The sequence below is a fragment of the Neomonachus schauinslandi genome, chromosome 5, assembly GCF_002201575.2.
Source record: "Neomonachus schauinslandi chromosome 5, ASM220157v2, whole genome shotgun sequence".
Lineage (NCBI taxonomy): Eukaryota > Metazoa > Chordata > Mammalia > Carnivora > Phocidae > Neomonachus > Neomonachus schauinslandi.
The window spans coordinates 21,222,172-21,247,807 of record NC_058407.1 but is presented as its reverse complement, the minus strand read 5'-3'; the positions used below and the strand labels follow the sequence as shown (position 1 = coordinate 21,247,807).

At 41.3% G+C, this 25,636-nt stretch overlaps 1 protein-coding gene across 1 annotated transcript in view; it reads left to right on the top strand.

Moving 5' to 3' along the window:
- SLC17A8 (solute carrier family 17 member 8) overlaps window positions 1-24,717 on the top strand; it is a 43,322-nt gene extending 18,605 nt beyond the window's left edge. The window contains 10 exon segments of the mRNA XM_021687550.2: window positions 1,095-1,213; window positions 2,992-3,106; window positions 4,632-4,719; window positions 8,666-8,752; window positions 9,137-9,276; window positions 9,397-9,546; window positions 10,516-10,648; window positions 17,414-17,524; window positions 22,048-22,175; window positions 24,373-24,717. Coding sequence (XP_021543225.2) covers window positions 1,095-1,213; window positions 2,992-3,106; window positions 4,632-4,719; window positions 8,666-8,752; window positions 9,137-9,276; window positions 9,397-9,546; window positions 10,516-10,648; window positions 17,414-17,524; window positions 22,048-22,175; window positions 24,373-24,717 — 1,416 coding nt within the window.
- Window positions 24,718-25,636: the final 919 nt, after the last annotated feature.

Here is a 25,636-nt window from a genome sequence, read left to right as displayed (position 1 = left end):
TGTCTAGCACCTGATCTGGGACACAGGAGGCACTAGGTGAATGTTGAATAAATGAGCAAATAAATACATAACAACTTGTGATGGGAAAATAAACTGACAAAAGTGGATGAGGCATAATATGTTGATAATTAAGAACCCTTCCTCCATAACAGGAACACCTTCCATTTTGATATCATTGCTTTTTTTTTTTAAAGATTTTATTTTATTTTATTTTTAAAGATTTTATTTATTTATTTGACAGAGAGAGACACAGCGAGAGAGGGAACACAAGCAGGGGGAGCGGGAGAGGGAGAAGCAGGCTTCCCGCGGAGCAGGGAGCCCGATGTGGGGCTCGATCCCAGGACCCTGGGATCACGACCTGAGCCGAAGGCAGACGCTTAACGACTGAGCCACCCAGGCGCCCCTAAAGATTTTATTTTTAATGGACTATGTTAATATAGTCCAGTACCGTATACGTTTTGCCGTGTGAGTAGAAGGGGCTTGCCTCTAGATTGCAAGATGTCTTTAATGCCCTTGAAATTCTATAGTAGATGTTTGAGCAATTAAAAGTATCCAAGACAGAATGAGCTGCCTCAAGGAGCAGTAGAGTTCTCTGTCATTAGAGGTATTCAAGCAGAATCTCTACACCCAATGTGGGGCTCGAGCTAACAACCCTGAGATCAAGAGTTGCATGTTCTAGGGACTGAGCCAGCCAGGTGCCCCATGTCCTCAGAGGAAGGAACATTTGCAAGGAGTCTGAAAAGAATGAGTTACTTTGGGAAGAAAGGGAGGAAAGGGGGTCTAGCCCTGGAATTTTCAATGGCTTAAGAGTTGTATCACTATTAAATACATATTTATATATTTAATACATACATATGTATGTTTTTAAGTTTGTACATAATCTCTCCTGCTCTCACTAGAAGGCAAGTTCAATGACAGCAGGGATTTTGTCATATTTGTTACTATATCCCAAGCATACAAGAAGCCCTCCACAAATATTTGTTGAATAAAAGAAGGAAAGAAGGACCTTGTGGGTTGTTATGTAGGATCATCAGTGAAAAATGGTAGGCAAGTGTTTTCTTATAAACACCACTATATCTGATTTCTCATTTCAGACAGCACAGTTTAACTGGGATCCAGAGACAGTGGGCCTTATCCATGGATCTTTTTTCTGGGGTTATATTGTGACACAAATTCCAGGTGGTTTCATTTCAAATAAGTTTGCTGCTAACAGGTAAGGCAAACTGAAATAACATGAATGCAGTACAGATCATAACATGATTTTGTGTTTTTATAAAATTTACATAGTTTGCTCTCAATTTAGAAATGCAGAATGAAAGACAGGAGCCATTCCAATAGATGTGATTCACAGATATTGATATGATTCTGTTCTCAAGAGTCTCTTGTTATTGACTTTTTTGTCTAACTTAATTTATCTTGTAATTCTTTTAGTGATTATGTAGTAAAAAGAGCAATTGAGTCTGAGTCAGAAGAAATAGTTCCTGGACCCTAAATAATTCACTTGGTGACCTCTACTGAGTCACTTTTTTTCCTTCCCTGGGTCTGTTTCCTCATCTGTGAAATAAAGCATGATTTAGATTGTGTTTGAGTTTCCTTTGACAAGTGACATTCTATGTACTATGTTAATATAGTCCAGTACCAGATAGATATTGTCATGTGTCTAGTAGGGGCTTGCCTCTAAATTGCAAGATGTCTTTAATGCCCTTGAAATTTTATAGCAGGTGTTTGAGCAATTAAAATCATCCAAGACAGAATGAGCTGCCTCAAGGAGCAATGGAGTTCTCTGTCACTAGAGGTGTGCAAGCCGAAGAAGATGGCCATTTGGAGGAAACGTAGGAGTATATGTAGCAGAAAAGTTGTGCTAAATGTCTCCAGTTTCCTTCCAATTGTATGTCCTGTGTCACTGTACGCATATAGATCTCATGAACCATACATTTTATAAAGCAGTGTTTCTCAAACTCTAAAACACAAATAATTAAATGGTAATGAAATCAACATAGTGATTTACCAATGAGCATTTTCTAAGAAAAAGAGAGAAAAATGGAAAAGAGGATAATCAAATAGAATAAAATAGAGTAGAAAATATCTTAATTCATTGCACACTTAAGTATTGGTTTTTGAAACTTGTTTTGGTTACATTTGTGTGTGTGATTATGTATTGAGTTGCAATATAAAATATATTTTGCTTTATGGGTGAAGGTCAAAAAGTTTGAAAGTCAATACCGTAAGATCTAAATATGTACAAGCATGACTTTATTTACTTAAGTTTTGGTCTAATTTGTGTCCTTCATTTATTATCACTTACCTATTGTATTCTTTTCAAGAAGTGATAAAATACTGGCTCACACTTCTGCCATAAAAGAAAATCACACATATTTCCCAACACGTTAAAAGGGCTGAAGCATCATTAATGTGTGAGAAAAGAAGAAAATGCTGCCTGCTCTCTTTTCCCAGGACACTCTGGTCCAGGCAGGGAGGAGAAGGCATGGGGGACTGGGCAGCGAGCTGGGGGCTCAGACAGGGACACAGCCTGTTTTGTGCTTGACTAGTCCCAGGACACAGCCTGCTTTCAGATAGTATGACCTTCTGGTAAAGTGACAGCGAATTGTGAAGCATGAGACACAATCCCAATGTGCTGATGTCATGTGGTAATAGGCAGAATGAGTCAGTTGGGTAGAACCAAGCAGAATGGTGCATCTCCAGCAAGCTCATCTCACGTTTGTCAGTCTCCAGCTTCAGGACCTCATTCAGGAGGGATATTCCTGTATTGCCAACAACCTGTCCGTAATGGGTCCGAGGATGAGCTCAGGATTCAAAGCTGCCCAACAGTCTAGCTTGGGACACATCAGACCCTAACAACATCATCTATTTCTCTTTTTATTAATTTCCATGGTAATTTTCCATGAATGGAGAGGTTCATTCCTGATGTGTAACTGAAGTGCCACATCCACAAGTGGGCCTGCCCCCTAATACAGTGTTTTGGTCCCTCAGGGTCTTTGGAGCCGCCATCTTCTTAACATCAACCTTGAACATGTTCATCCCTTCTGCGGCCAGAGTGCATTACGGCTGTGTCATGTGTGTCAGAATCTTGCAAGGTCTAGTGGAGGTGGGAGATTCTTTCCTTAATGGTTTTTGCTACTGCTAAATACAGAATGGTCCTGTAGATAATTCAGCTACTGAAGAAAACCCGCTTTATTTAGTTTTCTGGTCTTCCACCTTGTCCTGCTATTTCTACTCTCCGGTTTTAACTATAATTACGAATACTTTAATTAGAATGCCCTGTGTGATTACAAATGTATACACAATAAAGGACCGTTTCATAGAGTGCAGAATTTCACATGAGCCAGGAATGATCTTAGAGATAATCTAATCCAACCCCTGTCATTTAATGAATGATGAAACTGAAGCCCAAATCCTATAGTTCACATAGCAGGGGCCCTTTCCACTAAAACAATTTAAATGCATTTATTAATAAATCTGTAAATTTCCACGGTGTAGTGTTACACAGAGATTTAACTCAGGGAATTGTTGAATCACTATATTGTACACCTGAAATTAATATAACACTCTATATTAACTATATGGAATTAAAAAAAGACTTAATAAGAAAATAAAAATGTGAGCCTTGGAAAAAAATGTAAAAACCAGTCCTTCCTGAAGAGCAGTACAAAAACAGATGGTGAGCTAAATCAGGCCATAGTTTACCAAGCCTCGATGTAGAGCGTTGTTTCCCAAGCTCAGTCATTCGCCTCTAACCTCCGTTGCTTCTGTCATATCCATGTATAATTTGTACTATTATTTACCTACAGTTTTTCCCTAGATCAATTCATTAAAAAACAAAACAAAACAAAAAACCACACACAAAAAAGAATCTCATTGTAAGCAACAATATCTTTGCAATCATGGGTTTCATGCATCAGTTACAGTGTTTTCTAAAGCCTCTTAGAGCATATATGCACCAATTATGATAAAAAAGGTGGTTTGTTGTAGCAACTCAAATGCAACTCTAGTTCTACTAGAGGGACATACACTGCATTTTGGAAAGTACTGATCGGTGGAAAGAACATACTGTTCACAGCAATGAAGACCAGAATGTAGTCACTTAATGGCTCTTAGCCTCAGGTTCTGTATCTTGAAATGAGGGGATGGACCAGCTGATTGCAGAAACCCCTATCTACACCAATATTCTATAATAATATGAAATCCAAAGACCCCTTCCCCATTCCCCACCATTCTTACATTGGAACTGATATTCAGATTGTAGCGTACATGCTGTGAGTTAAAATAGCTAACACAGGCTACTTGGTATTTATGAATCGGGTTTTTTTTTTTAAAGATTTTATTTATTTATTTGAGAGAGAGAATGAGAGAGAGAGAGATCATGAGAGGGGGGAGGGTCAGAGGGAGAAGCAGACTCCCTGCCGAGCAGGGAGCCCGATGCGGGACTCAATCCCGGGACTCCAGGATCATGACCTGAGCCGAAGGCAGTCGCTTAACCAACTGAGCCACCCAGGCGCCCCATGAATTGGGTTTTTATCATGTAGCCTCTCTTAAAGGAGCAGGATCCACATTTTAAACACAAACAGAAACTGAGGTCAAATCAAATAATCTATTTTCAACCGTTTTGCCAGGGTGTGACCTACCCTGCCTGCCATGGGATGTGGAGTAAGTGGGCACCACCTTTGGAGAGAAGCCGACTGGCCACAACCTCTTTTTGTGGTAAGTGTATTGGAATCATCGGTTTTATTTAGGAATGCTTTGTCATCAAGTGAAGACCCTACTACATAAGATTTATTTTTTTCACATAACAGAAGTCCAAAGGTGAGTGATTGCTGGTTTTGGTTTTACCCCTCAATGATCCATCAGGGCCTGAGCATGCTCTGACTTTCTATTCCACTGTCCTAGAAGTGATAGCTCTTTACTCTCACACTTGTTCCTCAGGTTCACAGGATGGCTGTTACAGCTCCAGGCCTCAAGCCCACATTCTAGGCAGGAAGAAGTGGAAATGGTTGTCCTAACCACATCTGTTCCTTTTATCAGCAAAGCAAAGGCTTTCTAGAAACCCCTTATCAGGCTTCCACATATTTCCTTGGCCCTAATTGTGTCAGATGCTTTACCAACTGCAGAAGCAGCTAGGAATCCAAGTGCTAGCTTTTCCAGCACTGTTAGTAGAGAAAGGTCAGAAAGAAGGGGTTAGAAGTGGTTGTTGAATTTGCCAACACATGGTATTTGCCGAGGTGAGAAGCAGAAAAAGAGAATCATCAAACCTTTCTCTCTTCTTTTTACAGACAGGGAAACTGAAACTAAAGTTTAAAGTTTAGTTTCATTGAATGAAAATCAAGGTTCAAGATCACACTGGGCATGGAACGGGAACTAGACCCCCTGATGCTTTTTTATTTTCTTTATTTATTAGAGAGAGAGAGCAGGGGCAGAGGGAGAGGGAGATGCCCCGCTGAGCAGGGAGCCCCATGCGGGGCTCAATCCCAGGACCCTGGGATCATGACTGAGCAGAAGGCAGACACTTAACAGACTGAGCCACCCAGGGGCCCCTAGACCACCTGATTCTTAATTCAGAACTTTCCTCACTACACACTACTATGTACATATTGTCATAGAGATCTTTTAATTATTTTTTGCCATTATATTCCAGATGAAAATGGAGGCCATCCATCTTACCTGAAAGTACATTAGTGGTCCTTAAGCAGTGAAGTGACTTTAATTCCTAGGTCACCACACTTCACCTTGTTAAGGTTGTCTTACTCCAAGTCATGTTTCTGGGACTGGCCCTCTATGTATCTCCAGAATAATCAGTGTTTGAAGGGTCTACCTAGATACCAATCAATAATTTAACAAAGACAGTGCCTGCTGAAACCATCAACACAGTTGTAAAATATATTTTCCAATATTTTTTTTTTTTATGGGGAAAGGGGCCCAGGAAGATAAAAGTGCCTTAGGCCATTAAAGTCACAATGGGGACTGAGCAAAATTAGGATCAGAATTTAGCTCTGCCTAGTTTTTCAAGCTAGTATGTCTTTCCTAGGAAAAACCAACCTGTATTTCTTAGCAAAAGGGAGAAATAAAGCTTCCTCTTAATTTCTGTGAATATTTTAATTTATTTCTCCCTTGCTCTTTCTCTTTACCTCCTTGAATAATAATAATAATAATATTCTATATAATAATAATAATAATAATTATTATTATTATTATTTAGAATCCCTGGGACTTTGGTGTGAAGTGTTCACCAATGTGCCTATTTTATGCCTAGCTTGGAACTGCATGCACAGTTGAGATGTCTTTGCATCTTTAGCCTCTCTTGTCCATAGAAACCATTTCTGTCCTCTTGTTTGTAGTTCAAGATCATCTCCACTTCCAGTACTGACCTTGTGCCAACTCTAGATCCTTAATCTTATTTTCTTTGGATGGTTTATTTATAAGGCTTTTCATTTTGATTTGCCAGCAAAGCAAGAATGACTAGCTGCCACGCCCCATTCTCAGCGTCTTTATAACCCTTCAAGGGCTGGTTTAAGAAATGGTTGACTCTCACGATGGACTCTGAAAAACAAACAGGGTTCTAGAGGGGAGGGGGGTGGGAGGATGGGTTAGCCTGGTGGTGGGTATTGAGGAGGGCACATTCTGCATGGAGCACTGGGTGTTATGCACAAACAATGAATCATGGAACACTTCATCTAAAACTAATGATGTAATGTATGGGGATTAACATAAGAATAAAAAAAAAAAAAAGAAATGGTTGACTCTCAAGGAAAGTTACCTGATCAAAGTCATAGCCTTTATTACTTCAGCTAAGGTGTGGCCTTGGTTTGAAATACAGCCAAGGAAAAATGTCATTAGAAGGAAACCCAAATTTGAGGTTAATCTGCTCTTACACAAGAAATACTGGAGTTGGCAGGGACTTCAGGAGATACCCAGTCAAATAAGTTTTCCCAGCTAGTGAGGACAGAACTAGGGACCTGCCCACTCCTAATGGCTACTCCCCCTCCTCACGCCATTCAACAATCCTTGGAGGGCTCCTGTCTCCTCCACTGTCTACCCACAGAGGGATCAAAGTACAGTGAGCTCCCCCAGGGCAGTCTGGGTGGCACGCCCCACTGAGGTATGCTCAGGGGCTGTGGGTGTGACAGGAGATTACACTCAGCCATGTCTGGAAGGATGAGGAAGAGTTTGTCTACTAGACAGGGAAGGACAGTTTCAAGTGTAAAATTTCCTCAGTGAGAGAATGCTTCCTACTATGAAGAATTAATGGGAGTTTTGGAGTGGAGGACGTAGGACCAAATTACTAAATAGTTATGGGTAAAGGCTCTGGGTTCCTATAGACCTGGTTCCTGTCACTCACAGCTGTGTGACCTCAGGCAATTTATCTCCCCTCCCCCAGCCTTGGTTTCCGCTATAAAATGGAGATGATATTGGTACCGATGCCAAGAGGTTGAAAGAAGGGTTAACTAAAACCATGAGTCTGGAATCCTCCACATAGTAGTGGGCACACAAAAAGCACCCAATGCATCTTAGGCGGGGAGTTATCCCTGGACCCTCCCTGTCCTGGGCATTCCCCTACCCCTACCCCTCACTTCTAGGAAATTTGGCCCAGGGAAGTCCACCCTCTCCACACCCACAGCAGAGTCAGGCCTGCAGCTCTTTCTAAACAATATGCCTTGGAATGCTTGTCTTACTGGTTTGAAGAAGTCTGGGCTGAAAAAAAAAATGCATTGTCATTTTGTACATTAGAGTCAAGTGATAAGTTGGGGTTTGTGCGGCACTAATTACAGCTTACAAAACATCTTCACACACACAGTTTATTTAATTCTCAGAACATCTCTGTTCACAGCCCCAGAGGGAATTTCAGGGAGAAATGTTTTTGATTCAGGTAATACTGATTGGGAGTTTTTAGGGCTGTGTTTCTACAGCAGATTATCATGGAGCTGTAGGGGATGGTGGAGACCCATGGCCTCCAGCCTTCGTGATCTTGTCTAGACAAGATATAGCAACATATAGGTGAGTATTTACAAGGTTAAGTGTTTTTACAAAGAAATAAACTTAGAAATGGGCCCATTCTGGAGGTAGGTGGAGAGAGGAGCCTTCCTGTTCATTCTGCCATCCTGGAATAGAACTGTTTCCTGATTTTTTAAAAAAAATCATTCTGCCATTCTGGAATAGAACTGTTTCCTGATTTTTTAAAAGAAATCAAGGCTCTAGAAAGTATGATTTTCTTAATAGTTTGAAGTCCCTCATTTAAAGACTGAGGTGATAATTCTTCTGGACTGTGAGCTCTGAAAGGCAGATCCGTTTGTTCCTTTGCTTGCTATCTTATTTAGAATCCCTAATATTGTACCTGGTTGAATTTTTCAAATTTCTCTTAGATTTTTTTTTTTCTCATCTTTTTGTCCGATTCTTTCATGTAATTCAAAATTGCTGTGCCTGAGTATTCTTTGTCTCATCCCTCCATGGTACCTGGATAAAGTTAAAGGGCGTCCAGTGCCGTTTCTCTCCCGGAAGCCCTATTTTAAGGCACACGGGGAGTTTGTCCCTCCGCACGGAGGCATCTGGCTCTCGCTCAGTTGGACTCATCTGCATCTCCACAATAGGAACTCTGGAAGGGCCGAAGAGGCCCGTGTGGCAGTAGTCAAGTTTCGTCCGTGTTTTCTTATTGCAGGTTCCTATGCGGGGGCAGTGATAGCCATGCCTCTGGCTGGGGTCTTGGTACAGTACATTGGATGGGCCTCTGTCTTTTACATTTATGGTGAGTAATTTGACTTCATGAGTTCCCATGGAAGACTCACAGAGATGGTATTTTACTGTATAACGGGGTTGGCTAAGAATTTACTATATGAAGATAGAGATTATTAAAACAAGTTTATCATATAAATGGAATACTTGTCTGCTTAGGATTCTTTTAATGCTTATATTAAAGTTGAGTTTCTTAATGAGAACAATATTATCTTTCTTTAAATACCAGTTAACAACAACAACAACAACAACAACAACAACAGCAGCAGCAGGAAAAGCAACAAAATACTTTCTCCTAGATGAACATCGTGCCATCTGGGAATATTTTGAGAATTGGAATATTTAGAGATGGAAGACAAGGAAACCATATCATTAAGCCTTTTGTTTTTTACTGCAGGCATGTTTGGGATTATTTGGTACACGTTTTGGCTATTGCAGGCCTATGAGTGCCCAGCTGCTCACCCGACAATATCCAGTGAGGAGAGGACTTACATAGAGACAAGTATAGGAGAAGGAGCCAACGTGATTAGCCTCAGTGTAAGTATAGATGCAAAGACTTGTCTCTTTTCTATTCGTCTTCGTAATCGTGTTGTCCTCTTAAGAAAAATAATATGTCAATATAGTCACTAAAAGTCTCGTGGTATTTTTACTCTCTAGAAATTTAACACACCGTGGAAAAGGTTTTTCACATCATTGCCGGTTTATGCAATCATTGTGGCAAATTTTTGCAGAAGCTGGACTTTTTATTTGCTGTTAATAAGTCAGCCTGCTTACTTCGAAGAGGTCTTTGGATTTGCAATAAGTAAGGTAAACACAGAGATGCTTCAGATGTTCTTGAACTTCAAATCTCTCTCTTCTACTGAGAAAATCTTTGTGTGATAAAATAATTAAATTGCTGACCAGAATTTATAACAGTTTTATGACACCTAATACCCTAGAGGTCAGACAAGTTCTACATTTTGGGCACAGTATACATAGCTATTTAATTTCTTCTTCATAAGGATCAGAGCTGTATTAAGCTGCTTTTAAAGATTTATGTTCTATTCAATCTCAAAGTGGTTTTGAAGCTAAATTCAAGGACTGCATATTAGTAAGGATAAAAAGATTGGAAGGTAAGAGGTTTTTGTGGGTTTTTTTCTCCCCTATTAATTACTCAGTGAGTAGCAGTAAGAGCCTTAAAGCTCATTTTGCAGACTACCCCTCTCTCTGTAATGGTAGTTACAGCAATAACAACCATTGCCTTGTGTGGTTTACAAAGAACCTCTTTCAGTATCTCCAGCCATTGTCATTAGGTTGTCTGTGTTTCAGGGAGGAAAGATGTATATGGTGAAACATAAACCATCATCATGAAAGATGTAACCTCCTTTCTACAAGGGGAAGAAGAGCGGCCTAGTAGAGGTCAATGCCCGCACAGCTCCAGGCACTGTCTGAAGTGACCTTGGAGAAGCTAGTGTACTGGAGTCACAGTGGTTGCCATCAATGAATGCTCACTCTGCACCAAGTGTTTGACTAGCATGTGCCGGGCGCTATGGCAGGTGCTGGGCATCCTTGATGAACATGAGTCGTGTCTGCCCTCAGGGAGCTTCCAATCTGGTGGCCGAGACAGGTCTATACTTAAAATCATCCACTTGTTCATTATTTATTACAAAATTCAGGCCCATTTGGGTCCAAGGTAATTAGATAATTAAACTTGGTGGTGGGGGGGAAGGCAAGGAATTAGGGAAGTGCATCTCTCCAAAGCAGCTAAAAATAGCTCATTGTTTCTTTTCATTCCAGGTGGGTCTCCTGTCAGCAGTCCCACACATGGTTATGACCATCATTGTACCTATTGGAGGACAACTGGCTGATTATTTAAGAAGCAGAAAAATTTTGACCACAACGGCTGTCAGAAAAATCATGAATTGTGGAGGTACTATGGATTTCGTAGGTGTCTTAAGCAGCCTTTACAGAATGAGATGAAACTGAGCTGCAGAGCATATTTTGGAGGTTATGTCTACCCATTAGAAAGGATCTTGGGGCACCTAGGTGGCTCAGTCTGTTGGGAGGCTGCCTGTTGATTTTGGCTCAGGTCATGATCTCAGGGTCTTGGGATCAAGCCCCATGTCGGGCTCCACGTCAGTGGGGAGTCTGCTTCTCTCCCTCTTTCTCTCTCTCTGTCCCTCCTCCCCCAACCTCATTTGCACTCTCTCTCTCAAATAAATAAATAAATCTTAAAAAAAAAAAAAGAAAGGATCTTAAAGGCCCCTAAGTCCATCCTCTGGTAGATACTTGAGTGTCCATCACATCCCTGTCAATGGTCCTCCAGCCCATATTTGTGCAGCCTGAGATGGGACAACTTAGTTGGTAAATCGGTACACACCCCCACCTGCAGAAATGCTTCTTTCATCTACTCTTAAGCCAAAGTGAACCGAATTCCTGTGACGTATCTTTATCCTTTATCCTTCCCATACATTCTCCCACACACATAATCCTTTCGCACACATAATCCTTTGCTTATGTAGTTTATTCCCTAATCCCTTTCCCTTTCTACACATACAGGTTTTGGTAAGAAACACAAGAAAAATATTTCCTCTGAATAGTCTTCTTTCCTCTTAGCCTATGTTTGTGTATGGGGTACACACACACACACACACACACACATCTCACCCTCTTTTCTGTATTTAGTTCCTGTTTATGTTTTGATTTTGCAAAGACAAGGAAGCTGGATGATTTTCCAAAAGAGGTAGGTAAAAGTAATCGTGAACACTGCCATGTTTATGACTGCTCACCTTTTTTAAACCTTTCACTTTTTCCTTGTCTCTTTTTGTTTTTGTGTTTTAAATTAGCATTTATTGGATGCTTTCTGTGTGAGACACTAAGCGACATCTTTTATACACATTATCTTATTTAATCCTTATAACCACACTGTGGTTTGCAGTGAGGAAACTGGGGTAAAATGAAGTGACTTGCTCAAGTGGCAGATGCTGTGCAAGATCCCAGGTCTGTCTGAGCTCATTGCCAAAGTCCCAGTCACTGCTGCGAACTCCTCCTGGGGACTGGGTCGGGGGGGGGGGGGGGGGGGGGTCGGGGGGGGCGGGCGGGGGGCAGAGAATAGCGCCATGTTTGGGTGAAAAGTTGCAATAGATATTACATTGGAAAGGAGGGAAGGAGTGGACTGTCACTCTAGATTAGACGGGTCAGGTCCACTTAGAAGTGAAGATTATATGGAGGTTGCACAAGAGCAGACATGATCTGATCCCACAGTATTTCAGGTATAAAGTCTGACCAGGGAGTTTGGGAGTTGGCATCAGGTCTCCCAGCAGTTTGACTACTGGACCCAGGCAGAGATGTTTGGCTCTAATTGACATGAACTTTTTTACAGGAGGTTGGCAGGTGTGGACCTGCTCTCTGGTAGGTGAGAGGTGAAGCTCTGGGGTACTGGGTTTATGGTAGCTGAGGTAGACAGATTGATGCCCGCCTGAAAATGTTCAATTCTAATGTCCAGAATGTGTGCTTATGTTTCTCTACATGACAAAAGGGATTTTATAGATGTGATTAAATTAAGGATCTTGGGATGGGGAGATTATCTTGGGTTATCTGGGTGGACCCAATGTAATCACAAGGTTCCTTCTAAGAGGGGGCAGGAGGGTCAGAGTCAGAGAAGGAGATACGATGGTAGAAGCAAATGTCAGAGTGATACAGCCACAAGCCAAGGAATGCAGACAGGCTCTAGAGCTGGAAAAAGCAAGAATGGAGTTTCCCTAGAGCCTCCGGAAGGAACACAGCTCTGCTAGCATCCTGATGTTAGCGCTCCAGGACCCATTTTGGACTTCTGACCTCCAGCACTGTATGATAGTAAGTTTGTATTGTTTTAAGCCACTAAATTTGTGATAATTTGTTACAGAAGCAATCAGAAACTAATACAGGAACCAAATTCCTCTCCTCTGATTATCACATTCTGCCCCAGCTGAATAGCCGCCTCTACACCAGGCCCTGGATATCTTTTTCCATCTCTGACTTTGCTCACTCCCTTGCTCTTTACTGTGAGCTCTGCGCACCTTCACCTCTCACCCTAGTCCTCACCACATGTCCTTTCACATGGGTTCATCTTCCCTCCTGTAAAGTCGACATCAACCTCCAGTGACTGCTCCTTCCTATGCATACACTTGGGTGGTAACTCATCATATACTACCTTATTATAGCTCTTGCAGGAAAGTGTTTTAGGCAGAAGGAATAGCATGAGCAATGGCCCTGAGGCAGTCATGAATGTGGCATGTCAGAGAGCAGAAGGAAGGAAAGTCAGAATGGCTGGAGCTTAAGGAGTGAGATGGAGAGTAATAGGAGATGGGACCAGAATGCTCAACTGAGGCCAGATATTAGGAGGCTTTGTAGATATGCATAGAGCTTGGATTTTATCTGAGATGCCCTGGGAAGCAAATAGAGGGTTTAAAGCAGAGAAAGTGATGTGATTTGATTTTTGCTTTCAAATCTGAAGAATAGAACATAGAACATAAAAGAGTGAAAGAAGGGAGACCAGCTAGGAGGCTATTTCAGTTACTCTGTCAAGAGAAGATGGTGTCTTGAACTAAAGTGGTATCAATGGAGGTACAGAGAGTGGGATGGTTTCTAAATTATCTGAGCTTAACTTCCTTCTTTAAAATCTGAATAATAGTATTTACTTCCAATGATTGTTATGAATGTTAAATGGGACAAGGTACAAATTCACCTAGCATGAGTCCAACCTATAGAAGGTTCTCAATATATGTTAATGCCTTTTTCCTGTCCTATGTTTAAGACACTGACAAAACAGACATTTTTCTAAGGAGGCATTCAATAACTACCTGCTATTCAAATGTATTTCCCATGGCCAAAAATACATAAACTCTTAACCTGGAACTTGAAAGAAAATTCTGGATTTCAACCCCACTTGCACAACCGCTTCTCAAGCCACATGCCTTGAAGACTCTGAACATATTGTATAGGACTGTCTTGTTTATGTTTAATTTTGCTGCAGTTACTTCAGCCATTGTTCCTCCATAATCGATAGTGTCGGTGTTGGGTGGTGGTGGTGAGGACTCTCAAAGATTTTAAAGTGCAACGAAGTGACTGTTGAGAATAAATCTTTTTTTTTTTGTTCCAGAAACTAGAATGAAAACATAGAATCTCCCTAGCCTCTCTCCCATCTTTAAAAAACAAACAAAACAGCAACAACAAAAACCAACCCAAACCTGTTCACATGTCTTTTCATGTCATTTTATATGTTGAAATAGCAGGACCAGTGAGTTCTACATTGTATGTTTTAAAAAATGGTTGTCCTATTTTGCTTATATACAAAGATGCTAGAGATAAATACATGGAGAGTTTTGTGCCATCACTGAAGAATCCAGATTGCTTTGGACATAACGAAGCACTTGCATGATCTTCTAGAGAATTTAGTTGGTTTCATGTTCTCTAAGAGGAAATATAGAGGACATTTCTCATCTGAGAAGGAGCACACATTTCCTAGAGTCTGTCACCTTCTTTTCTTTCCATAGGCAAGGGATGTTTGCTGCTAGAAACAAGATCCTCAAAAACAGATGTCAAATCCTTGTACTTCCCTCTATAGCACATGTAAAGCGTGACTGAAGTAAAAAATTCTAGTCTGGCTGAATCGGTTGCCTGTGTGAACTTTAGATTGCCTAATATGAAATGAACATTTCTGACCTTTAAGTCCTAGTTCTGTTTCTCTTGTCAGCCTGATGGGTTCACTTTCAAGGTCTCTTGACCACTTCTGAAGTTCAAGTTTTATCCTCAAGCTCCTGAAACATAATAGTCCTATCTCTAGCATTTTTTCACTAGGAACCATTTAAGCTCTTAAATGTTTTTTTTTTTTCTCCCTTTGGAAATCTACTATTTGGCAAAGATCATTTTTCTTCCCTTACAGATGAACCAATGTATCATTTGTAAGTTTTCTTCTTCACAAAATGTCTCCATTCTGATTGCTCGGAGGAATTAATTTTTTGGTACAACTTTTGTCTAGAGTGTTAAGGAAGTGTCCCCAACAATCCTGCCCTTCCCTCCACCAGTGAAGTTGACATCTCTTTCTTCTTACTTGTTTTACAGCCAGATGCCTTGCTATTTAAGACAGGGCATTTCTAAAGCACATATAGTTAGTATATGAAACACTAGCAATTTCCCCTTATATTTAATTTAAAATGTTGAAACAAAATTGATAATAAGTAGCAGTGGTATAAAGCCCACAGTTGAGAAAAACCGCTTTTTCCATTTCATGTGATTCTCTTTTAAAGATTTTTTTAAAAAGATTTTATTTATTTATTTATTTATTTATTTATTTATTTATTTATTTAGAGGGTGTGAAAGCAGGGGGAGGAGCTGAGGCAGAGGGAGAGAGAGAATCTTAAGCAGGCTCCACGCCTGAGATCATGACCTGAGCTGAAATCAAGAGCTGGAAGCTTAACCCACTGAGCCACTCAGGTGCCCCATCATCTCTTTTAATGTACATCTAAAACAATTACCGATGCTTGCCCTGTTTCTTTGATAGTTTTCAGAAAATGAGCTCAGAAGGTAAGCAATTTACCGGTCTACAGAAAGTGTTTTAGCTTGTATTTCAACCAAACTATCTTGATTCTGAGTCCCATTTTCTTTACTTTGCATTAATTCATTAAATATTATTTATTGAATGCCCACTGCATGCTAGCCAGGCTCTGCGCTATATACTCGGTATCTTTGTGGGGGAGACAGAAACACACATGAAAAATTGCAAAGCGATGTTGAAAAGTTCTGTAAAACGAGTAAGAAGAAAGAGATGTCAGCTTCACTGGTGGGCGGAAGGGCAGGACTGTCAGGGACGCTTCCTAGAAGAGGCAATGTTTGAATTGGACTTTAAAGGATAGTAAGGTTTCTCCAGAAAAAGAGATATAAGTGGCAGGAGAAGAGTATCCTGAGCAAAGAGAGAGCCTTTGAAAATACGTTAGGGGCACGTAACAAGTGTTGGGAGTAGGAAATGGCTCCTGGATCTGCTTGACTACAACAGAGGGCTTTATATGGCCTAGGAGCAGGGAAGTGAGGGCTGGCAGATGGAACAGCAGGAAAGGCTCATTATGTGTGCTATACCAATAATGTGGAACCCTTGACGAAAGTTTTAAGCAAAGGGGCAATGGACTAGGTTTGTGGTTTAGAGAGAGAATGATGTGGAGAATGGATCAGAGGAGGAAGAGAAGGGGACACCAAAAGGAGTTTGGTCCAGGTGAGGGGTAATGGGACCAGGACAAGACAGTGGCAGAGGAGAAAGCAGAGGTGAGATTTGACACCCATAGATTTGTCTGTGAAAGCTGAGGAAGAGTGAGAATTATCCAAGGTGGTTCTGAGATTTGTATGTTTGACTTTTGTTGGCTTTTTTCTTTTTAAGATTTTATTATTTTTTTTTACGTAATCTCTACACTCAGTGTGGGGCTCGAACTCACAACCCCAAGATCAAGAGTTGCATGCTCCACTGACTGAGCCCGCCAGGTGCCCCACTTTTGGTTGACCTTTGAGCTGTGCTCATGTGATTTGATGCCTTATATACCCAATTTCATTTAATCTTCCAGCATCCTACAAGGTTGTATTATTAGCCCCATTTTGGGGCGTGAGGCATCTAAGGGGTGGAGTGACTTGTCCAGGGTCACGTAATCCGTGATTTGTTGTGGAATCTGAACCCCGGCTTGTGTGACTCTAAAGTCTGGGTTCTAAACACAGGTGGACAGATTAATTTAGAGAGGAAGAGAGAGCATGGTGGAGGTGATATGGTGGTGGTATTCTTTATTTAGAAGTAAAAAATAGAGGAACAGAGATTTGATTGAGTATATAGTTTTTGAGGTAACTACAGAACAGTCGGGTGATGTCTGGAATCAGCAGACAGTCTCCAGAATGAAGCATCATTGTCTTTCATCTCCCAGGGCACTTCATATACCTGGAAATGGCACTTACATCATCTTTCTGTCTACTGTTGACTGAACTTGTGTGTGTGTATGTGTGTGTGTTTTGTGAGAAGGAACATCTTCATAATTTCCTCATCCTTTTTATTGTACTGGATTCACTTATTCAGAATGAAAGGAACAGAAAGTACTTTTGTCCTGCTGTACTTCTGTGCAAATATCTCATGGCTTTTATGAGGAGGCCTGAGAGCTTGGCGAACTTCTGAAAGGGAAGAATTTTGTCTGATGTTTTACAAGAAGTGAGGTGCTGCTTTTTGTTTCAGATATTCACTATAGCTTTCTGGTCATTTCTGGCAATATATATTAGAGTGTTGTTATTTTTTTTTTTCTGTGAGAGGCCATCACTTATATAATCAAAGGGGGATCATTGACAGTATATAAGAGAGTTTTAGTATCTAGAAATGGCAGGGGCAACTACCCATGAAGCAACTGTTAATAAGCATTCCCCATCCTAGGGACATCATTGGAACCTGCTGGAACCATTCAGTATTCAGAGTGCACCAGGGTGTACAGTGGAAGGCTCACAGAACACCTGGGTAATGTTAACATAGTCATGTAGTCATGAAGCACCCAGGTAATACTGTAAGCAATGGGCCAGAATGTAGATACTAAAAACTTCGGTCTGTGGAAATAGGAATAGATTCTTATTTGATAAATACATGAATTGAGCTGACGGACCCGAAAACAATATATTTTTTTCCTGCTGTTTCCATTTGCAGGTTTTGGCATGGAAGCAACCTTACTCCTGGTGGTTGGCTTTTCCCATACCAAAGGGGTGGCCATCTCCTTTCTGGTGCTTGCTGTAGGATTTAGCGGCTTTGCTATTTCAGGTGAGATGTCCTTTGGTTTTCCAAATCTTTTCTACAGATTCAGCGAGTCTTGGGAGGAAGGAAGGGAAAGGGAATATTGTATCACTTTCCTTTAGTAGCTAGGCCATTCCTAAGGAACAGGCTCCTGGCTAGAGAGTTTCATCATGTGGGAATGACTTTGAGGACTAGGCTTAGGAGCCCAGGCAAGCTGGAATTGTCCCTACTTCCCTGCTTGGAAAAAAGACACAAAGTACAGATAACCCCCCTGAGCCATGGGCAGAGGCACAAACATGTGTCCCGGTGAAGTGGCCCTTTCATACTCAGGACCCAGGTCACCCCACCTCACAGAGGCTCTTGTGACGTTTTCGATCCTTACCTCCAACTAGAGAATGGCTAATATTAGCTCAAAAGTCTGGTAATGTAGTCATTTGACATCATGTTATAAAATCGGAAGTTTTTTTTTTAGAGTGGAAAGATTCTTTAGATTTTGTCTTCTCCATGGCTTTCATTTTCTCAAGAAGGAAATGCAGGTCCAGAGAGGGGAAGTGACTTTCCCAACAGGCGAGAGCAGGGAGTAAGAATAATAATGATGCCAGTGAGAGCTAACCTTGACCAACCACAGACTCCACCTGGGACTGTTCAAAGCTTTCTGTGGAATTCTCACACTACCCAAGGCGCCATCAGTCTCCCCATTTCACGAGAGCAGAGACCAGTCTCCTTACCGTGTGGGAAAGGCCAGTGAGCTGTCCCATCATGTCTTTGGGCTTCCGAAGCTCCCTATGCACAACTGGACGAGAAAGTAAAATTTAGTTGTTCTCCTACCTTTAAACCAGACTGACACCCTGACAGTGATCACCCACTGGACAGTTTACATGGACTGTGTGTATGTCACACCACTGTGAAGCAAGTAGGTAATATCACTAGTTCACGGATGAGGTACCTAAAACTTGGAACAATCAGGTATTTTTCTACTGTCATACAGTTGGTGGCAAAGGAAGAAGTAAAATGCAGTTCTGGCTGGCTCCAAGCCAGTGCTCTTTCTACTGTTCTAAGCTGCCTGAAAGATCAGAGTAAGAATATCCCGGAACAGAAAAATATGGAGTCTCTGATAGTTTTTTCAACCACCCTAAAATAAAGCCTTGATCTTTTCAAAATAAATATAGCTGTTGGACAGTGAAATTGGTGAGGGGGGAAAGTCTATTTTAAAAGTAGCATGCAGCTAAGAACTTGGGTTTGGAGGTGCATAGACCTGATTTCGAGGCCTCTCTTTACTATTTGCTATTTATAAAATAAAAAATGCTAAGCTATTTAAATTCTCAAGCCCTGGTTTCCTCACCTAGCAATTGGAGAGGTATAATGGCAACCTCACAGGGTTGTTGGGAGATAGCCATGCCCTTGAGATAAATCATGCATTCACTCACATTTCCTGTGAGCCAGGTGCTGTTTGCAGCAGGAGGAATGTTACAGCGGAAAAAAGTAATCAGATAGTGTCCTCATAAAGGTTACATTCTAGTAGAAATAAAGCATTTGAAACCCTTAGCCCAGAGCCAGATGCACAACAAAATTAGTAAGTATTCACTATTGTGAATTGTGTTGTTCAGTTATTATTCACTTTTAGCCTAGGGCTTCTCAAACTTTGATGCATGTACAAATCACCCCAGGATCTTGCCAAATACAGATTCTGATTCAGCCCGAGATTCAGCATTTCCAACAAGCTCCCCAGTGCTGCTGATGCTGCTGATCTATGTTCTATACTTTGAGTAGCAAAGAAAAAGCAATCATGACTTGTTTCCCCCAGATGTGAAGCACCTTCCTCTGATAGCTCCGTGAGGCAAAAAGGATTCATATCTGTCTCCAGAGATAATGAAATATTTAGGCTCACATTGTTCCTGGATTGCCAATTATACCATGATCAGAAGGAGAGAAACCCACTATACCAAAACACAGCACCTGCCTTTTTTTTTTTTTTAGCACTTACTCAATGCTAGCGACTTTGGGACATAATCTCGTTTAATCCTCCTGACAACCCAGTGAGAAAGATATTGCTATATCCATTTTACCAGTGAGGACACTAGGGTTTAGTGAGGTGACTTGCCCATGTAAATTTCCTGGGATTGGAAAAATGGTTTACATGATCCAACAGAGACACTGTGGGAGGGAGAAGAGCCCTGGGGGCAATGATTGCTCAGGATCTGCTATCTACCCACTTTATAAGTTCATAGGGATGCCAGGGAAGACTGGTACCATTTAGGAACTGATTATCAATAAGAGAGCCAAGACAGGTGAGATTAGGAAGATTTGGGAATGCGTGATGCTTACTTTGAGAAATGTCCTATGTAGAGAAGACAGACTCTCCTACCTCGTGTGCATTTTTTTTTAATATCCACTACAAAAAAAGCTATCAGTATCTCAGTTTCTCAATGATTTTTTTCTCCTAAACACCAGGATTGTGCAGCTAGAAATCTAAATGGCTTTTCTCACATTATCTTTAGCTGAACGCAGATGCCTGGGCTTTGTATCGGAATATAATGCTCAACGATCATACTAATTGCTTCTTATCTCTGGGTTCTTTTCTAATAAAGTGTTTATCGCTTTCAAATCAACAGTAAGATTAATTAATCTTGCAGCTGTTTTATATTCTGATTGTCTGCCACTGTGATCTGAAAGAGAAGGTATATTTATTACAAAAAAGGTTTTCTCAAAATTCTCCCTGAATCGGAGGTAGGGAAAAACAACCAATGTGCCAGATTAGGAAAAAAAAAGATTAAAAAAAAAAAATCCTATTTTCAGGTTCTTTGCACAGAATAGAGAATTAAAAAGCAAGGCAAAGGAAAACAAAAACATAAATAAACAAAACCTACAATCCCCTGCTGTAATTTCAGTGGCTCAAATGTGTAATTAAACAATAATTTATCAAGTGCGTACTATGTACCAGACACTTTGCCAGTTCAGGGAAGATAGTGGTAAACAAGACAGATGGATAACCAGCCATAAAGAACATTCATGTTGGTTTTCACTTCTATGTACCATGTCCTTAACATACATTATTTAACTTAATTCTCACAATAATTTTATAAGAATGATTATGCCAGCTTATAGATGAAGAAGAAGCAGAGAGGTTCGGAAGGTTTAAATCCTTTGTCCATGTTTGCATCTCAATTGGAGGCACCTGGGGGGCTCAGTTGTTGGGCGTCTACCTTCAGCTCAGGTCATGGTCCCAGGGTCCTGGAATCGAGCCCCGCATCCGGCTCCCTGCTCCGCAGGGAGCCTGCTTCTCCCTCTCCCACTCCCTCTGCTTGTGTTCCTTCTCTTGCTGTGTCTCTCTCTAATAAACAAATAAAATCTTAAAAAAAAAAAAAAAGCTGCCAGAGGCAGGTCTGTCTGACTCTAGAATGCTCCCCTGGGCAACACTAGTGGAGTTGGGTCCCAGGGCCGGTGGCCTCCTCCTCTTTTGGAGCCTAGTCCCTTCCCCTGCATTTGCTCCTCCCCCTTCATTCTTCATTCTTTTCTTTTCTTTTTTTTTTTTTTTTTTTGGTTAAGATTTTATTTATTTATTTGAGAGAGAGAGCACCAGCAGGGGGAATGGCAGAGGCAGAGGGAGAAGCAGGCTCCCCACTGAGCAGGAGCCCGATGTGGGTCTTGATCCCAGGGCCCTGGGATCACGACCTGAGCCGAAGGACCGCTTAACCAACTGAGCCACCCATTCATTCTTCTCTCTTGATAAATAGTGAGGTATTGGCAATTTAGTATCTTACCACTCCCAGCAGCATTATCTTCTGATAGAAGACCTCAAAGAGAGGGAGACCTAGCCCAGCTGCCGCAGTGGGTGATGCCCTGGTGGTGGTAGCCGTGCTGGTTAGCAGAGTTAGCTGCTTGCCAAGGGCTCTTGCATACGTATTTCCCCAGGCTCATCTCACAGCGTTTTTAGGAGTTAAGTAGTCATTTTACCCCCCTATTAGAAGAAAACAAAGGCCTAAAACTTACTTAAATGGTGGAAATAAGATTCAAATCCAGATTTACAGACTCCAAATGAAGTATGTATGTGAAAGTCTTTGGTAAGTTACAGAGGATTCTGCCAATGTTTGTGCAAATATTTGTTATCAGAAAAGGACCTTTCCCTTGTGCCATGTGGCCACTAAGACGGGCTTACCTCTGGTGGCCTTTCAGGAGTGAGGGTATTATGAGGCCAGGTTTGGTTCTAATCATGCTGTAAACAATCAGTGCGATAGTTTACTCTGAGTAAATGTGATCCTTTCGATTTTTTCAGTATTGCCCAAAACACTGTTATTTTGGAGTTCCACCTAGGAGCACAGGTGTCATAATTCTCCCCACAGGGAACCCATGGGAGCCACTGCTGATCAATCACAGCACATTTTCCTGCTAGGTGCAGACACAGCCTGACAATCCTCAACCTAGCCATCTCTGGAGAGGTGTCCATTAGTCATATGGTACAGGGAACCAAATAGATTGATGAGAGTTGGGAAAAGCCGTGTAGTTCCCCAGATGTTCTTAACTCTGATTTTGAGGTTTTGGCTTCACTGTAGGTTTTAACGTCAACCATCTGGACATTGCCCCCCGCTATGCCAGCATTCTCATGGGGATCTCAAATGGAGTGGGGACCCTTTCTGGAATGGTCTGTCCCCTCATTGTCGGTGCAATGACCAAGCACAAGGTAATGGTCTCCTTTGGGGCTTTGGGTTGCAGTATCAGAAGACTGAACTACTGTGTAAACTTGAGATCTCAAGGCCCTGCCCCAGCCTGTGAATGTGTATGTCTTCGACCGTGGCTGTGTTGTTTGAACTTTCTTCTTCCTTCTTCTTTTTTTTTAAAATTATTGTTTATTGATGGCAACAGGGCTGATTGATGTTTGGTTCCACATTTCCTCAACTGAGAAGTAAAAGGGGTGTGTGTTGGGGTGAGGGAAGGAAAATGAACACCATAGGGACTATTTAGAGACACAAAGAAGAAACTGAGGTGACCAACTCAGGATAAATAATTTACCCAAGATTGTTTTATAATTAAACTTTATAGCCCATTTCTATCTATTACTTAGCATGTTCCAGAGTAAAGATATTAGTGCTGTTATACTTCCTTATTATGAAGAAAATGAACAATACATTAATGGCCTAACCTAAGAACCTACAAGGGTGGGGCACCCAGTCATTACTGAGCCTTTGTGTATTTAGACGAGGGTGGGTAGTAGAGGAGGATCCCAGATCTACCCAGAGTTCAACCACAGGCCACATGGTTTTTCTTAATCTCTGTCATTGAAAAGGTTTTAGGATGCTGCTTCCCACAAACAAGAATTTTTTGATTCTATGGAGTTTCTACCTGACTATTTTCTTAGTTGGATTGCCTATTATTAATATGATTTCAGAAAGTCTTCCAGCTTCTTGGAGAAAAAAAATGTAGGTTAACTTTTCTTCTTCTTCTTATTTTTTTTTTAATAGAAAAGGAAGGTGGGCTTTGGGGATTTTATAGGCAGAGGATCTGTTTTCCCTCTCTGTTCATGAGATGATGGGATAGGTAACATGACCACTAAATCTCAGATATTGACTTCACCTAATTTTAAACACAAATTCCCATTATTTTTTGATTTACTGTATTTTTCACAGATAATATGATTATAAATAAGCTATTGACAGTCAAGAGTGAGCATTTTCATAGTTCAAATATTGTTATGTATCCAACAGCAAGCAAGAAGGAGACCTCTGGTGTTATGCCGAGCGAAATAAGTCAATCAGAGAAAGACATGTATCATATGACCTCACTGATATGAGGATTTCTTAATCCCAGGAAACAAACTGAGGGTTGCTGGAGTGGGGGGTGGGGTGGGAGGGATGGGGTGGCTGGGTGATAGACATTGGGGAGGGTATGTGCTATGGTGAGTGCTGTGAATTGTGCAAGACTGTTGAATCACAGATCTGTACCTCTGAAACAAATAATACATTATATGTTAAAAAAAAAAAAAAGAAGAAGAGAGCAGGAGGGGAAGAATGAAGGGGGGGAAATCGGAAGGGGAGACGAACCATGAGAGACGATGGACCCTGAAAAACAAACTGAGGGTTCTAGAGGGGATGGGCGTGGGAGGATGGGTTAGCCTGGTGATGGCTATTAAAGAGGGCACGTTCTGCATGGAGCACTGGGTGTTATATGCAAACAATGAATCATGGAACACTACATCAAAAACTAATGATGTGATGTATGGTGATTAACATAACATAAAAAAAAAAGGAGACCTCTGATATTTAAAATGGTGGGTTACTAAAGCAAGTTTAATGTAACCTAGCATATGAATGGAAACCCCATTTGTATATTTAAAAGACCTGTGAAATGCTGCTAGATGTATTTTTACATATTGTTTATTTTAAAAAATAGTTTTCTAAATTAAAAAAATGCACATTCATTAGTGTTTTTATAGTCACTGTAGTGTTTTTTATATTCACAGTAGTGTTAGCTTTCATTTTTTATTTTTATTTATTTATTTTTTAAGATTTTATTTATTTGAGAGCGAGAGAGAGAGAGAATGAGAGAGAGAACACGAGAGGGGGTAAGGTCAGAGGGAGAAGCAGACTCCCCGCCGAGCAGGGAGCCCGATGTGGGACTCGATCCCGGGACTCCAGGATCATGACCTGAGCCGAAGGCAGTCGCTTAACCAACTGAGCCACCCAGGTGCCCAGCTTTCATTTTTTAAACACTCAAATTCTGTTTGGCTCCTGGGCATTCATCTGACACATGCCTTCCCTAGAAGCACGGCACTGCCACTGGGTGTGGGCAGGAGATTTTTGTCCCAGTGGAAGCCTCTAGAACAAACTGCTAATCTCTATCTTTGGTTAAGACACTAATTGGTACTGTATTTCCTTGTCTAGACCCGTGAGGAATGGCAGAATGTGTTCCTTATAGCTGCCCTGGTGCACTACAGTGGTGTGATCTTCTATGGAGTCTTTGCTTCGGGGGAGAAGCAGGAGTGGGCTGACCCTGAGAATCTCTCTGAGGAGAAGTGTGGAATCATTGACCAAGATGAATTAGCGGAGGAGACAGAACTCAACCACGAGAGTTTTGCAAGTCCCCAAAAGAAGATGTCTTATGGTGCCACCTCCCAGAATTGTGAAGTCCAGAAGAAGAAATGGAGAGGACAGAGGGGAGTGACCCTCGATGAGGAAGAGCTGACATCCTACCAGAATGAAGAGGGAAACTTCTCAGATACAGCCTAATGTCTGAGGGGCACTTCCGTCTTCTCTTAACCTAGAGCCAGAAAGTATCCATACCTATTGCCTTTCCCACAGCCCGGCTTGCCAGAGGGTCAAATATGGTGACACTGGAGGTAGGAGAGGAAAGCTAATCAGCAATAGAGAAAGAAAGGAAAAATATTATCTTGCAATGACATGTTAGGGTATGGAGCTTGCTCCCAGTTGACAAAATGGGGATAAATATATAATTTTTTTTGGATTGGCAGTTGACTCTTCTCAAAGAAGTGTTCTCAAAGTTTCTCAAAGAACTGAACTTATTTAGAAAGGAATGACTAGAAGAATAAGGGAGACAGTACCATGCTGTTCAAAGAAAAATCGAAGGAACTGAGCGTATTTGGCCTGGAGCAGAGAAAATAGTAGCTGTCACCTCATTTCTGAGGGCAGCCATGTAGAAAAGGGTTTCCTATTCCCAATAAAGCCTGCTGCTCATGGAGGCCCTGCATTGTGCCAGGTGCTTTGTAAACATTCTCATTTAATTTCCACACCACTGTGACATACCTTTCTTGTCTTTATTTTACAGCTAAGGACACTAGAGCAACAAAATATTGATTTGCCCAAGGGCCAGGGCTGAGACTGGTGGGGTCCAAAATAGGTGGCAGTTTTGGGAAAGAAGTTTTCACGTCAAAGTAGAGAAGACTTTTTTTTTTTTTAAATGAAAACTGAAACTGGAGAGGGTTGTCTTGGGGATAATTCCCGATTTTGCAGGCATGGGGGATGGGAAACATCTGGGTTGGTATGAAAGCATTGGTATTTATGAGGGGCTGGATTCAAAGATCCTGGGTTTGGAGAGAGGTTAAAACATAACAAAGAAAAGAAAAAAAAAAAAAGGAAAATAAGCTAAGTAAGATAGCTAAATTTTTAGGAATCTGATGTCCAGAATGGC